This window comes from Saccostrea echinata, unplaced genomic scaffold (assembly GCF_033153115.1).
Source record: "Saccostrea echinata isolate AGI-Se365-2 ecotype Australia unplaced genomic scaffold, CSIRO_AGI_Sech_v1 ptg000113l, whole genome shotgun sequence".
NCBI lineage: Eukaryota > Metazoa > Mollusca > Bivalvia > Ostreida > Ostreidae > Saccostrea > Saccostrea echinata.
The window spans coordinates 81,564-97,500 of NW_026889862.1; the positions used below are offsets into that span (position 1 = coordinate 81,564).

Here is a 15,937-nt window from a genome sequence, read left to right on the forward strand (position 1 = left end):
ATAAAAAATGTTTACTATAGATAGCCATGGCATTAAGTAAGCAGCACACGATAATTTGAAAATTGTACCACAAAATTGGGTCAACCGGAAGTTGGGTGGATTTGGTATGGACACCAAGGCACTGGATGACTACTAGGCGATATGATAGTCAATAACTGTATGTTATTTGATTTTTTAAATGGGAGACTGCTTCTGTGGCAACCTCACGGACCACCTTTGGGATCACCAACTTCATATCTGGGCAAAAACGGTGCGCAGTGCACATCGGAAAATTCGTTTTCAGGCACCAAGGTCATTTAAGGGTCTTGTCATGATACCAAGACATTTGTCAATCCCACTGTCTTGGAAAAGATGGCATATTATATATATATACTATTACCGATCGGGCAAATGTTCAATTCACAAATAAGAATAACAAGTGGTGCGTTAGCAATTTTGTCTATTGTATATACAACTTTTTGTCACTTTAAATTACATTATTATGAAACTTTAAATGAAAAATTAAAATATATGCGGTTAAACTTATTAATTTTACTTACATAAACACGGCTTTAGTTGTTATGTTCAATTATGTTCAAAGGTTTTTTTGGTAAAAGTTTGTATGATTTGTCCTTAGTTTTCATTTTGAGATCCAACAGACTCATTATAATTATATAATTTTACTGACTCGGGACAAATGTGTTCCGGAAGCAACTATATTTGACAGTAAGTTTGAACGAATACTTTGAGGTTCTCAGTATTTTCAAATTAAAAACAAAATGTCTGATTATAATTTTAAAAAGTAGCATTCATTCATATTTGTGTAGCATGTACATACAGGGGTACGGCATGTAGTACATCATTGTCCTGGTGCATGCAGTTCAGATGCCACCAACATTGCATCCTTTTTGAAAGTGTGGGGTTGGGTGGGGAAAATATTTGAGAATTAAAAAAAAAAGTATATGCAAACTCCAAAATCCTATTTCGTTTCGGTGAGGGGTTGGGGGTTCCAACTTCTTAAATTCGACATGATATTTTTTAAAACTACATTGACATAGGAGGATTTGCAGCAAAAACAAAAGGGTGTGGGGTCGCAAATGGCCTTACAAAGTGCATTTTCATCCTAAATTATCAGTAAAAGATTATGATGGACCCCCCCCCCCCAACACACACACACACACACAGTACGTGCCTGAGTGGTATTATAATCCTTTAGGCTGGACTACTAAAAATAATATCAGCACTTAAAAGCATGGGACTATATTCAGCGATTTTCGTAATAATATACCTTTTAATTTTTTTTGCGCGGTAGGGCGAGCGTAAACGTTCTCTCTCTCTCTCTCTCTCTCTCTCTCTCTCTCTCTGATGTTCGTACTTCATGGGAAAGCGACACAGGAGTTGGATGGGAGTGAAATGACAACTATAATCCAATCTTTCCAGCTAGGTATATCTATCAGTGTCAAAGTATCTAAAATTATAAACTATGTACAATTATAAACTCTCTTTAGTATGCTATCACCACACAATTCATCTCTTCACATGTAGACTTTATCCAGCAATTCGGTTATATTTTTTTCAGTCTCAAAATCAATAAATTATATTCATAGGGACACTAAAAAAACACTGCAGGTAGCGATCTCAATGTATTATCGTTAGTAAATCGAACAGCTATCGATCAGCGTCTAAACTGGTATCACAATAGCTGTCAATTAATTCAAATACAGTTAAAATGATGTCCAGGGAGTAGCATTATTGTTATATTAATGATTTGTTAGATGATCCTTTGTTCATATGCATGCATTTACAAGAAGAACATTAAAGGAGCATGTGCATAGAGATGAACAAATGATAATGGTAAGTCTCTCTCTCTCTCATATTAACAGGCGGTGAAAAAAGCTAAATAATTAGTATGTTTATTTTCGCGAACTCATAAGCTTTTTTCAGATAATAAAATATAAACTAGTTTAACATACTTAATTAAGACTCCCCTTGATCCTTACGTTGCGGGTTCGAATCCCACTGCGGGACGTGGAGAACGTTCCTTCGGATGAGGCCGTACATATGTCTCGCAGTAGATGCTGGCACGAAAAAGATCCCTCTCTGCTTAATGGCCCTGAGTGCCGAGTATAGGTCTAAATTTGCAGCCCTCCATCGCGGCAAGTGGTGGCGTCTCCGGATGAGTGAAAAATTCTTGAGAGGGGCGTTTAAACAACAAACAAACAAGTTTACACCAGAATCAAACAGGATTTTGTATTGAAACAGACACAATCACTCCTCCTTAAAGTTGACTCGTGCAGTATATAATGATAAATAGAAACCTTATACGTTTGAATCGCCTAAATATTAATTAGTCTTCATAGATGATACGTCATGTAATATTTACCAAGTTATACTGCATTCAAATGGCCATAGGAGGGGGGGGGGGATTGAAAAATAGAGACCAGAGGTAATGTAAAAAATTGATACCCTATTGTGGCCCCGGTCCACTCTACACCCAGGGCCAGGTTTGACTGAACAATTTAGAATCTACGCTACCTAAGGAAGTTTCAACTTTTCTCCTCCACTGGTTCTTTAGAAAAAGATTTGAAAGATTTTTCCTATATTTTTTAAATGAAAGAACTATAGTGCCCCTGGGGCCGTAATTTGAACTATTTAGAATCCACAATACATGTACTTCAGGATGCTTCCAAATAAGTTTCTTCAGAAGAGGAATTTTTAATGACTTCAACCCATTTTTGCCTTTTATTGAATATCTACCCTTAGAAGGGGGCTTGACCCTCAAATTTATATCCCCCTTTACCACTGTATACCCAAGGATTTGTTTAAAATTGGATCAGTGATTCCTGAGAAAAAGTCGAAAATCTGAAAAGTTTACAGATCGACGGACAGACAGACGGGGTCGACCCAGACTGGGCAGTAGACAGACAGCTAGACGGATGGACGCTGGATAACTGGTGATCAGAAAATTCAGCTCAGTTGAGCTAAAAAAATTGATCGGGATCGGCCTTCATTAGTTCTCTGACACGGAGCGCGAAATACGAGGTCGTCTGCGTTGAACATCAAAGTTGATTCCTTTTTTTCATTGAATTTCAATGTTTAAAGCAGCATTTGAATTCATTCTGAGTATGGAGATTTATTAACTTAACTGTATTCCCAAGAGAAAGTAAATGTTTCAATATCTACACTGAAGGTAAAGTGCGTAAACCTGTACACTGGTAAATTTTTATGTAAACACGACCTTAGCAGATGCATGTACATGTATTAATAGATCTATCCGGAAACATTATTCATTCATTATTCGTATGTATTTGTACATAAGAAAAAATATTCAAATATTAGAAAGAGAGAGAGGTATTTTTGTATTATTCATATTGGCTGTGACATGGATCATTAAAAAAAAATTCTTGTAACATTTATAAAGAACGTGAATTAACAACAAATACAGAATTAATAAAATTATAAAGTTTGAAGTGTATCAAGCATGATTAATGTAATCTCTGATTATCTTTGGTTGAAAATGTTCATTTCTTTCCCTAGAATGGACAGGGATGAAGAAACATTTTCGTCGGATGAGTCTGGATTTACGGAGCAGGACATCAGAGACCACGTGGACATTCTGTTCCGAACCAGTGACGTGGAGGAAACTGGATTAGTCCCTGTGTCAAGCATCATTGAGTATCTGAGAATCCATACCAGTTTTGGTGAAGTACGTAGGTTGGAACAGGGATTTTCCACTCCATTTTGGGAATAATAATAATATAATAATAATAATGTCCTTTATTTATACAGGATTAGCACAATTAGTTTACAAAACTAGTTCACATTGTGGTCCTGAAAACATTTATACAGACAGCAAAAGTATGTACAGAAACAAATAAATAGTAAAGAATATGAAAAAAAGTGTGGTCTAATAAAAATTGTACCACAGGACCGGCAGAAAATTTAGATTTTGCTTTGATGATGCTGTGGTGTATTTGCCAGAAGAATCACAGTTTTTTAAGTCACGCCCACTTTTTGGCATCAAGCCATACCGTGACAAGACCTTGACTGATGAATGAATGATGTTAATTTCCAGACCTCGGCAATGGCTGCTGAATGAATGAAGTCAACATTTTTAATTTAAAAAAATACTAACATTAACTTGCCAAAATTCGCCTCGTAATTTAATTTTCCGTATTTTTTCTATGCGTTTCCTTATTCAGTAAATGATACTTTCTGTCTCGAATTCTCATCTTTCTATTTTCTTTCTCCAAATACATATAGCAATTTAACATCAGAAGTCCCTGCGTTTTTTTTTTCTTTACTTCATAAAGCATTTCAAATTTTCATTAAAATGTCAGAAATCATTTCATAGTGTCTATCAGGGACCTTTATACTAGACAGTATATATGTCCCTGTTTCTAAACATCCATTGCCATATTAGAAAATTTCAACGGCAATGTTTTCCATTGACATCCCCCCCCCTTTAAAAATAACGATCTCGAAAGATGAATTCTCTTTCAGAGTTGACAGCGTCAGTATATTACATGTAGTTTACAATCCTTACCCCTGTACCTGACCAAAAAATCATGTCTTCTGTGTCTTCAACATTTCGAAGAACATCATCACATGCACCCATTCCGAATTTTTTATCAGTGATTGCAGCAGCAGCGCCGTAGCAAAATATGATCCTTGCAGATGGAGACAGCTATTTATACTACAGACTCTGGACCGTGGCTTGACACCATGTTGTAGGCGGTGCCAATTATCTGACAACTTGCCTTTCTCTCATTGGTCCTCTGGTACAAGTAACTTACACAATAGATATTAATTGGCTATCGGTAAATACACTCACAGTTTTTATTCACTTGGGGCTCCGCCCCCCGTGAATGAAAAAGTGTATTTACCGATAGCCAATTAATATTCTATAGTGTAACTATAACTTATATTTACACATGATGGAATGTAAAACTTCCATAAAACTGAACATAATCAATGAGGTGTTAGGTACATTTTAGTTAGTTTGTAGACTGAAAATAATTTCTGATATATGCTGATTTAAAACTTTGTAATGATGGATAACACTTTAAATATTCTGGCAATTCATTCCATATTTTCGAGCCATAAATTGTACAGGCAGAGTTGCAAATTTCTGTGATGTTTATGTCTCTGTTATCAGCAATTTTTAAGCCCCCCCCCCCCCCCCCAATTAGATTTTCATGAATTTTTCTTACAACCTAGGCTTTTTTTAATTCAATTATTATTATGTTTAATTTTTTTTTTTAGCATGATAATTCCATGTTACTTTAAATCCACCTGGATCAAGCATGCAGGGGTGGTGCATTTTATTTACATATTTAACTCATTGTTTGATTAAATTACAAGCCTCAGGACCAACGAAAAGGTAATCTCTTCACTACACTGAAAAAAAAGTTAATCAGGTCCTCCTTGTACAATACACGTATAATTTCACAAAGCAGTAATTTTTTCCACTTGTTGATAGAATGAAGAGGATTTATCATTCCTTGTAAGGCTGGCAGACCCAGGGGGAAATAACCCTTGTCTGACTCTGGAGCAGTACCGACAGATCATGTGGCAGTGGATTAAACAGCTACAGGTCGGATCAAGAGATTCAAGGTGAAACGTGATTGTTCTCTTTCTTCTCTCTGTCTTATCCTGACCAAGTTTTGTGTATTTTGGTTTGGTTTTTCTCTCTCTCTTTTATCTTGACCAATGTGTTGTGTGTAATTTGGTTTGAGGGAATTTCTTATTGGATGTATTTAAGGTCTTGGGTAAATCAAAGTTGTGGAAAAAAAATGTAAAGTTTTAGAGTAATCTCTATATATATCTCTGATATATTTGTTTGTATTTTACTGATATTTTCATTTATAATTTATATATCACTAGCAATTTATGCTACAGTTGTAAAAATACAATAAATGTTTAATCATTTGAGTTGCATGATCAAATCATGAGTGAAATTAGATAAGATATAAAGAATCAGTTAACAGTTTGATATGCTTGATTATCTTTCATTCTAAGACTGATTTTTAAAATAAAATTTCCTAAAATATGTCAGTGGACATGCACATTTGTTTGTCATTACACTCCTATGTTTAACAAAACTCTTGGTGATCTTAGAAACAGAATACGGTAGCTAATATTAAATATGACTTTTCAGCACACCCTTAAGTCTAACTTAACCTTTGTTGAAAATGTTTTAATGATCTTAGAAATAGAATAGCTAATAAACTTATCCCTGAGGTCCGTACCTTGATATTGGTGCTTCAGGCTGGCATTGCATGTTCAAGTCATCTTTGAAAGCCCTCTTATGCCATCAAATTTTTATTTGCATGTGATACAGTTAATTTTACAGTGACAAATTGTAATCAATGATTATTTAAAATAAAGAGAGAGATGTTTTCTATTAAACAATACAGGTCTACAAAGGAAACTATAGAAATTTATAACTATAAGGTCTGAAAACTGAACAAGAAGATAAACAGAGACAGGTTGTAGGCTTTGATCTAGTTTAGCTAATATACACACATTTTATTGATGAAATTGATGCTGTGTATTAATTATTCAAGCCACTTGTCTAAGCTTCCGTTTACAGCAAATCTACATCAGTGTGCATGTTTTAGTTGGCAAAGAAATTTGGATTTTACAAAGATTGATGTAATCTGTTATCAAAAGGAAAATGAAGTCATTGTGCAATTTGATAGAGCGCAATCGCCATATTTATTTGTGTAAAAACGTTGTGAAACTCTAAAACCTGTACAAATTGTGTGTGATTCTGTAGAGAGCATCATGATCAAAGAGAAGATTAATATGGAAAATTTAATGAATAATTTGTTAGTAGACGTGAAGTGTTTAGGTTCATTAAATTAACACTTTTCTGAATCTTTGCAATGGAAACGTGACCTTTTCAGAGTAATATAAATTATCACATGCCATGTTATTTATTTTGAACACGAGACAGTGATTTTTTTTTTTTCCTTGTACATTGACAATATATAGAAGACAAGAAGAGACGTGTCTCAGAGATTTTATTACTCACGTGCAGTGATTTTAGGATATATATGGATAATTTATTTGGCTAAACACGTAACAGTGGAGTTGCCTAAAAGAATTATTTTGTGTTGAAATTTGGTGAAATCTCTACCTTGAGATAACATATATTATTTTTTCAAAAATCTTTGAATGTGATAAGCCTGTGCATCGTTTAAACCAATTATGGATGCAAATCAGAGACGACAGAAGTTCCGTTTATTTTCACTACAGAGTCGTAAGAAGAGTCAGTTTCAGTCGAGTCTGACTGACTCGTTTGTTGTCCGACTACCGTCAATGATGAGTAGCACTAGTACTGTTAGTACTACTAGTACTACTACCACGTCCAGCAAATCCAGCAAGTCCATCAGGTAATATTGTCCTAAACTCCTATTCACTACTTGTATGGGTGGGATTTTCTGTAAGGTCTTTCTTTCAGGCATTTTTGTATAGATTGTTGTTGTGTGATATAGTTAGGATAATCTAGATTGCTATATCTGATGTGTTTTATGATTTGTTTTTGCCAAAACCTTTTTTTTTAGTTAAGATGGCTTATTGCTTTATCAAAAGAATTGTACATTTACAGAATGTATAGATAAGACCTATTCAAAAGTATTTTTAATGTACATTTATTGTAGTGATGGAGGCTCTGAGTATGAAGATTTCCTATCAGACTCATCTAATAGAGTGTCCTCGCAGTCTAGCTCAGTCAAAGGTGAGTGTCGTCACACTTTTTATCAGTTAAAAGTGAGTGTTCTCTCAGTCAAACTCGGTAAACCATGCGTGTTCTCACAATCAAACTGGGTAAAAGTGAATGTTCTTTCAGTCAAACTTGGTATATGGTGAGTATTCTCAAAGTCAATTAGTCGGTAAATGGTGAGTGTTCTCCCAGTCAAACTTGGTAAACAGTGAGTGTTCTCACAGTCAAGTTCAGTCAAATGTGAGTGTCCTCATAATCTAGCTCAGTCAAAGGTGAGTGTCTTCACACTTCTCATCAATTAAATTTGAGTGTTCTCACAGTCAATTTCAGTTATAGGTGAGTGTCTTCACACTTCTTAGTGAAAAGTGAGTGTTCTCACAGTGAAACTCAGTAAAAGTTGAGTAATTTCTAGTGGTGTCAAATCGGACGATTTTTAGTAACTGGTTACTGGCTTACTTTTCTGATCGAGTATACCCAGTAACTCGGATGATTTTTCGTTACAGTTAACATATATTATTTACCTCATCCTTTACTTATCGTAGAAATAAAACACAAATGTACTGTATATGAACTTTATTTACAATTACAAACTCAACCAAATACACAAAATCTTCAAAGAAGAACCCCGTAATTGCTGGTTGATTTTGTGGAATGTCCAGTAAATTGCTGGTTTACGAAATATGTTTTAATCTTAGGTGATTGAACATAATTATTTGTATAGTCCCACAAGTATACAATAACTTCATTTCACATAATTTACATTTAACGAATTCAAATCAGCTGTTTGTATCAATTACTACCAAGCTTTCGATGTCTTCGGCGGCATCTTGTTAAATTATGTTCCTCTGACTAATAATTATGAGGTAATTATAACTCGGGTGTTTGAATCTTGTATACCCCCTGGCAATGAAAGTAATAGCAATCATATAAACTATGAAAACTTATCAAAACAAATCTATCCTATTTGTGAACAACTAGATCAAGTTTAATGGTTAATAAAATTAGAGAAATGTGTGAGTATACATTAAATCAATATAAATAACATTTATTTTCTACGTATTTACTATGTAAAATGTATTTTTATCTGAGTAACCAAATAGCAGTTTTACTAACCGATACTCGCATCGTTCGACGATTAACGGGTTAATCCGGTACTCATTGACAACACTAGTAATTTCACAATCCAGCTCGGTCAAAACTGTCTGTGTACTTATCAAATAACTGACTGTCTACCAAGTCTATCAGTCAAATGTGTTTACAATATCCCCCTTTATCAAAGGGAAGTGTATTTATAGTCCAGCCCATTCTCAGTTTAGTGTCCTCATCCCTCTCCATACCTTTTTTTAAATTTTTGTTTACATATATAGTCAAGCTATGCATTTACATATCTAGTGTCATATACAGTAATGTAGATCACTAAATTTCGTGACACTTTATTTTCCCGAGATAGTAATAAAATCTTTATTAGTCAAACAAAATTTTCACGAATTGTGGTTATTGCTCTATATAATCTTTCGAAATACTAATATACATGAGAATGAAATTTTCGTGAGCACACTGTTTTGCATAATTAAGTGAAAATAAAGTTTTTGCAAATAAAAAATGATTTACAGTAGCTGACAGTGGAAAATAAGTAAACTTAATAAAAAAAATTAATGCATATGATTGCGCCCATGACAAAAGGGCCTTATGGCAATTTTGCAAAAACAGAGAAATAACGTCATAAAGATATGACGTTGCAGACGGTGAGCGTCGACGCAGATTTTTTTTATCCACGTGTTTTACGTTTTGACACGTCTAGCTCACTTTTGTCCTTGTTCTCAACATTGAAATAATTATTTATTTTCATTTATATCTTTAATTCACGTCTTGATCTTCTAGTCCACTGATATTAATTAAAATATTTAGAATTTTATTCGAGACCCGTTTCTTAACTACATGTTATTGTAGCTTTATATACGTCTCTGATCTGGGCTATGCATTTCCTATACATGTACAGACGAGGTGATTTTCTGGATAATTGAATATGGATGAACAAATGCGATTTTGATATATAGACAAATTGAAGTTATTTGTTAGACACGGGTATATTATCAAAATATTGCAGAGGAAATTGTTTTCCTGTATAAGATCCGCCCCACCATTCTCAACACATCGATCATGTAAACATTGAAGCATTGGTACATCGTGCATAAATTTTTGTTGTAAAATGCTTTAATTGCCAAAAATTTGAAACTGATCACACTTCTTCCAACAGAAAAGAAAAGTATTCTTGTAAGTTTTCTCAAATCTAGCAAAAGTACGAACGAATGACAGACGTGAACTATAAATAAAAACAAGAGAGGTAACTCTGACAAGCGAGATACTAGAGAGGTACCAGAGAGGGACTTTTTTTTTTTAAACACCATTCAAAATCAACATACTCATACAAATTTGCTCCCGTAGTATAAAAAATATTTTTAAAAATCTTACTTATCATCAGTTAAATAAACGTTTTAATTGTAAGTATTATATTTATACTTTCTTTAAAAGTATTTTTGTAAGCTCATGGAACTAGCTGCTGTCAAAGTGAAAGAGAAATATAGAATAAGAAATAGATGCTACATTGAACCAGACTTTCATTTATTTTTTAAATCTGTTACATGTGCATCTATTTATTTTAACATGAAATTATTTTTTAAAATAACTTGAATTTAATTTTTATTTTTAGTAATAATGATCATAAATTTAAATAAAATGAAATGAAATTAAAAATAAAATTGTTTCGTCTTATTTTTGTTGTTGCAACTTCCGATGTAAGTACTTGAAAACAAACAAAAACTACCGAATGAAATAAAATTGTTCTAATTGTTCTAGCTTAAAAAAAAGTTTACATGTATGTATACCTGGTGTGTGTGTGTGAGAGAGAGAGAGAGAGAGAGAGAGAGAGAGAGAGAGATGTTACATTAAATCCAATTTATTAATACAATGTGAAATGTGAAACTTTAATGAAAAGGCGAATTTTCAAAAACACAACAATATCGTATTATGAAAAGAAATCTCTATCTCTTTTTTTTTCTTTTGCTGTCTAATTATTTTCAGTAATTCGAAAATATAACATTTTGGTACTCGTGTTGTGCATAAAAAAAGTTCAAAGGTTTTAGCTTTATCTGCAGTTTTTAGTCACTTAAAAGTCAAATATATGTAATCCTTGTCATTCATAGAATCTCAGCATTGTATGTCATTACAGTTCTATTATCAATCTAAAACTCGTTTTCTTATTGAAATAATAATCTCAGTTATCGGTTTAGTATGATATTGCTTAACTTGCCGTTGAATTATGTAAACGGGCTGATTTTGATATTTGGATTTATTGAAATAAATCTTGTTAAGATCAAATTGTATTTAAACATGCATTGTACAAATTAAATTAAATGCTAAAAATATACTGCACAAAAGACTAAGAATATGTTTGCAAGTTTTTATTTCTGTGGCAGTGCAGGAGACCGGGGAAGAGAGCCAGGGTCATTTTATATTACCGGGACCTAACTACTTTACAGTGTATCTGTAAAGCTTTACAAGGATAAGCATATCCAAGTCTCTGGCATGGGGCCAGATTGGAATTTTTATATTGTAAAACTTCATATACAATAATTTGAAAACAATAACATTAGAATTTCGTACGATAAAGAAGCCGCGAGAAAAGGGGGGGGGGGTCTACACACACCATCACATAACAATTTTTACATGTACCTAAATGTGTGTCACATCGTAAAAATTTGTCATTTAAAAACTCAGCCAGTCAAGGAATATTATGAACCAGTCGCATTTAACTGACTGGATATATAAAACTTTCAATTAATTTTTACACCCCCCCCCCAGCCGAAAAAAATCTATTAATTAATCTGCATGTCATTGATTCATAACGACGACATATATATATACATGTAATTATTTATGATTTATTTCTTAGAAAAATCTATTTGATATTAATTTAAAAAAATGACATATTGATAAGTTCGGATAAAATTTGTTGAAATGACAATAAAATAACCGATATCTATTAATACCCAGTGTATACATGTTCTTCTAAAACCATTTAATTTTACAAAATCAAACAAAATCGTTATTCTAGGACGCAATTTTTCTCACGATTAACTAGATTTGATAGCAGTTAAGTTTCCAGTTCCAGGCATGTGGAGCTGACGATCGCTGTTTGTTTTGAGAATACCCTGCTCATATACATGTACGTAAGGAGAGAGTTCAAGGTGCAAAAATAAATTGAGGAATTATTTCAATATTATTTCAAACCTAACCAAATGACGTATTTGGAGGTTATGGGGTTGGTGGTGGGAAGGCATCCCCCCTGCACACCTAAAATGTAGGAAGATTTTTAAAATACGACAACCCTTGTATGCTATTAAACTCTGTTAACTACAAGTATTGCATGTTTCTGTCATTTAACTTTTAACCCCCCCCCCCCCCCCCCACACACACACACACACACAATCCAACCACTGGTCATCCTGGATCTGTTCCTTTCATTTTAAATGCATGTGAATTATAATTCATCCATTTGTTTATAATTTATCAACCTGCTTACTTAAAATTAATTATTCAAAAATTTTCCTTGCTGTGACTGAAAAAATGTGTATCATTTCAATTTAAAAAAGTTTTGTTACCACATGCGGGCAGAAGTCCTTCTGAGTTTTTGTTTGAAAATTTTTTTTATCGAATATTGCTTAACATGCAGTGAAGCAACTTAATGTCCTTAAATTATTGTACAGCATATACGGTAACTCACTACATTTCACAAATTTTCTGTCTTATTTAGAAAACAAAAACACGACAAATTTTCATTACCCAGCAGCATCTATTTTGTTGTTGTTCCCGAGAATTTTTTTGAAATATTTTTTAACTTCACATTTCGAAAGAGATATCGTTTATACTGGATTCAACCCCCCCCCCCCCCCAAAAAAAATGACATCTTGTCCTATCGAGAGCCATGCGTAAAATGAGAATGATTTTTGAATGAATTCTACAGGTTTCTCAAACGATTATTACACGAGATAAATACTTTGGATTTGAGAGAATAAATTGATATTGAACAGAAGCCGCTTGCTTCTCGGGTTTTCCTGACATTCCAGCATAGTGAAATGTAAAACAAACAAACGAACAAACACTTATAATTCTATACACCACTGCATGATGGATAATAGTTAATACAACTATTTATTATCATATTATACAATTATTGAAAGAGACAATGACTTACAAATGTCTCTGGAAATGCTCAATAACATACATTCATTACCGTAATAACATTACAATGCGAAGTGAAAGTCATGTTCACTCTGAAAACTTTTGACGTTGATGCAAAAGTAACATGATGTCATTGTTTACCTGTTAAAGTATCATTGATATAAATGAAGAAAAAACCTACTTAGAGTTGATGTAGCGCCATAAAAATTCAAATTTGGCAACTTCTAACATTGCTCTCTTAATATCCATGAAAAACTTAAAATGTGTAAAAATTGCCATAAGGGCCCTTTTCCCATGGGCGCAATCATATATGAATAAGATTCTCTTGTTGAAAGCTGTATACATATTTATATAATTTAGATAGTAAATCTTGCTGCTGTTTAAGTGGGGATAACACTCTGTAATAGCAGCTTTATTTTTTTGGCAGATCCTGCAGGAAGTTCAGACCTAGGATCATATCCCAGACAGGATGAAAAATAGTAAGCTAACTCAACTCTGTTGTTTTGCTGGTCAGAGACCAGAAGAGCTTATGCAATAGTAAGGTGTCCGTCGTCCGTCTGTCTGTCTGTCTGTCTGTAAACAATTTTTCAAAACGCTACTCCTCCTACTGCTTTGGTCCGATTTCAATATAACTTGGCACACAAGTAGACTACACTAAGATACATAATTTAGTGCATAGATGTTTGATTTCGATGGACGGTGTTGCCATGGTTACTAAAAATAGAAATTTCTGTGGAATTCCTTTAAAATGCTACTCCTCCTACAGTTTTGGTCTGATTTCAATATAACTTCCACGCAAGTAGACTACACTAAGATACATAATTTAGTGCATCAATTTTTGATTTCAATGGACGGTGTTGCCATGGTTACTAAAAATAGAAATTACTGTGAAATTCCTTTAAAACGCTACTCCTCCTACAGTATTTGTTTGATTTCAATATAACTTGGCACAGAAGTAGACTACATTAAGATACATAATTCTATTTATTGTTGCATGTTGCAAAGTTTCAAATCCAAGTGCTACTTTTCTTTTGTTATACGTAAAGACCAGTAGAGCTACAGTCTCATCAGAGACTTCTGGTTTGTTGTTTGAACTGGACTAATGATAATGATCAATAAGTACATTGACATGAATCAATGACAAAGTTAACTTCAGCTGTCTAAAAGAGAACTTGATAACATTGGGCAAAAATATTCTAAAGGCATGCAGTCATTTATTGTATGCATTTCTCTTGAAGGTCACAAGGTATTTAAAAGAATGAATTAACACAAGCTGAAGCTAATCTTGTTGATACTATTGTGTTTACTGTATCTACTGTAGTGGAGTGCATCAGATGGGGGCCCCTCCTGAGGAGGTACAACAGTACCTGGACAAGATCCATGAACTTCAGTTCCAGAACAGTAAGTTAACAGAGGAGAACGACACACTACAACAGCAGATCTACAGTCAGGAGGAGAACCTAAGCCAGAGTAATGCCACCAATGATAGCCTAGTCAGGAAAGTCAAACAGTAAGTATACCCTCCCTCCCCCCCCTCCAACACCACACTACAACAGCAGATCTACAGTCAGGAGGAGAACCTAAGCCAGAGTAATGCCACCAATGATAGCCTGATCAGGAAAGTCAAGTAGTAAGTATACCCTCCCTCCCCCCCCCCCAACACCACACTACAACAGCAGATCTACAGTCAGGAGGAGAACGTAACCCAGAGTAACGCCACCAATGATAGCCTGGTCAGGAAAGTCAAGTAGTAAGTATACCCCCCCCCCCAACACCACACTACAACAGCAGATCTACAGTCAGGAGGAGAACCTAAGCCAGAGTAATGCCACCAATGATAGCCTAGTCAGGAAAGTCAAGTAGTAAGTATACCCTCCCCCCCCCCCCCCCCCCAAAATAAACCAACACCACACTACAACAGCAGATCTACAGTCAGGAGGAGAATGTAACCCAGAGTAATGCCACCAATGATAGCCTGGTCAGGAAAGTCAAGTAGTAAGTACGGCACTCCCCCCCCCTCCCCAAAAACAAAAACCCCTCCCAACACCACACTACAACAGCAGATCTACAGTCAGGAGGAGAACCTAACTCAGAGTAATGCCACCAATGATACTGTAGCCTGGTCAGGAAAGTCAAGTAGTAAGTATACCCTCCCCCCCCCCCCCCCCCCCAAAAAAAAAAAAAAAAAAAAAAAACCAACACCACACTACAACAGCAGATCTACAGTCAAGAGGAGAACCTAACCCAGAGTAACGCCACCAATGATACTGTAGCCTGGTCAGGAAAGTCAAGTAGTAAGTACGGGACCCCACCCACCCCCTCTCTCCCAGTCAAGACAAAAGAAACGAAAAGAGTAATGCCACCAACAATGTTGTGGAAGTGGACAGGAGATTTCCTTCCTCTTTCTTTCCTATTTCCTGTTCTTCCTCTCCTTTTTATCTCCATCTCTTTTCTCCCTCCTCAACTCAATAACCACTCCTCACCTCCTATATCCACTCCTCACCTCCTACATCCACTCCTCACTTCCTATATCCACTCCTCACCTCCTATATCCATTCCTCACTTCCTATATCCACTCCTCACCTCCTATATCCACTCCTCACCTCCTATATCCACTCCTCACCTCCTATATCAACTCCTCAACGCCTACATCCATTCCTCACTTCCTACATCCAATCCTCACCACCTACATTTGCTCCCCACCTATATCCACTCCTCACCTCCTACATTCGCTCCTCACCTATATCCACTCCTCACCTCCTATATTATCCACTCCTCACCTCTTACCTTCACTCCTCACCTCCTACATCCACTCCTCACATTCTACATCTACTCCTCACCTCCTACATCCACTCCTCACCTCCTACATCCACTCCTCACCTCCTACATTCACTCCTCACATTCTACATCCACTCCTTACCTCCTACATCTACTCCTCACCTCCTACATCCACTCCTCACCTCCCACATCCACTCCTCACCTCTTACA

At 35.1% G+C, this 15,937-nt stretch overlaps 1 protein-coding gene across 1 annotated transcript in view; it reads left to right on the forward strand.

The window, feature by feature from the left end:
- Nucleotides 1-3,517: 3,517 nt before the first annotated feature.
- LOC133177276 (uncharacterized) overlaps nucleotides 3,518-15,937 on the forward strand; it is a 64,513-nt gene continuing 52,093 nt past the window's right edge. Inside the window, exons 1-5 of the mRNA XM_061312343.1 lie at nucleotides 3,518-3,685; nucleotides 5,462-5,595; nucleotides 7,647-7,723; nucleotides 13,377-13,428; nucleotides 14,271-14,459. Coding sequence (XP_061168327.1) covers nucleotides 3,518-3,685; nucleotides 5,462-5,595; nucleotides 7,647-7,723; nucleotides 13,377-13,428; nucleotides 14,271-14,459 — 620 coding nt within the window. The remainder of the gene's footprint in view (nucleotides 3,686-5,461; nucleotides 5,596-7,646; nucleotides 7,724-13,376; nucleotides 13,429-14,270; nucleotides 14,460-15,937) is intronic.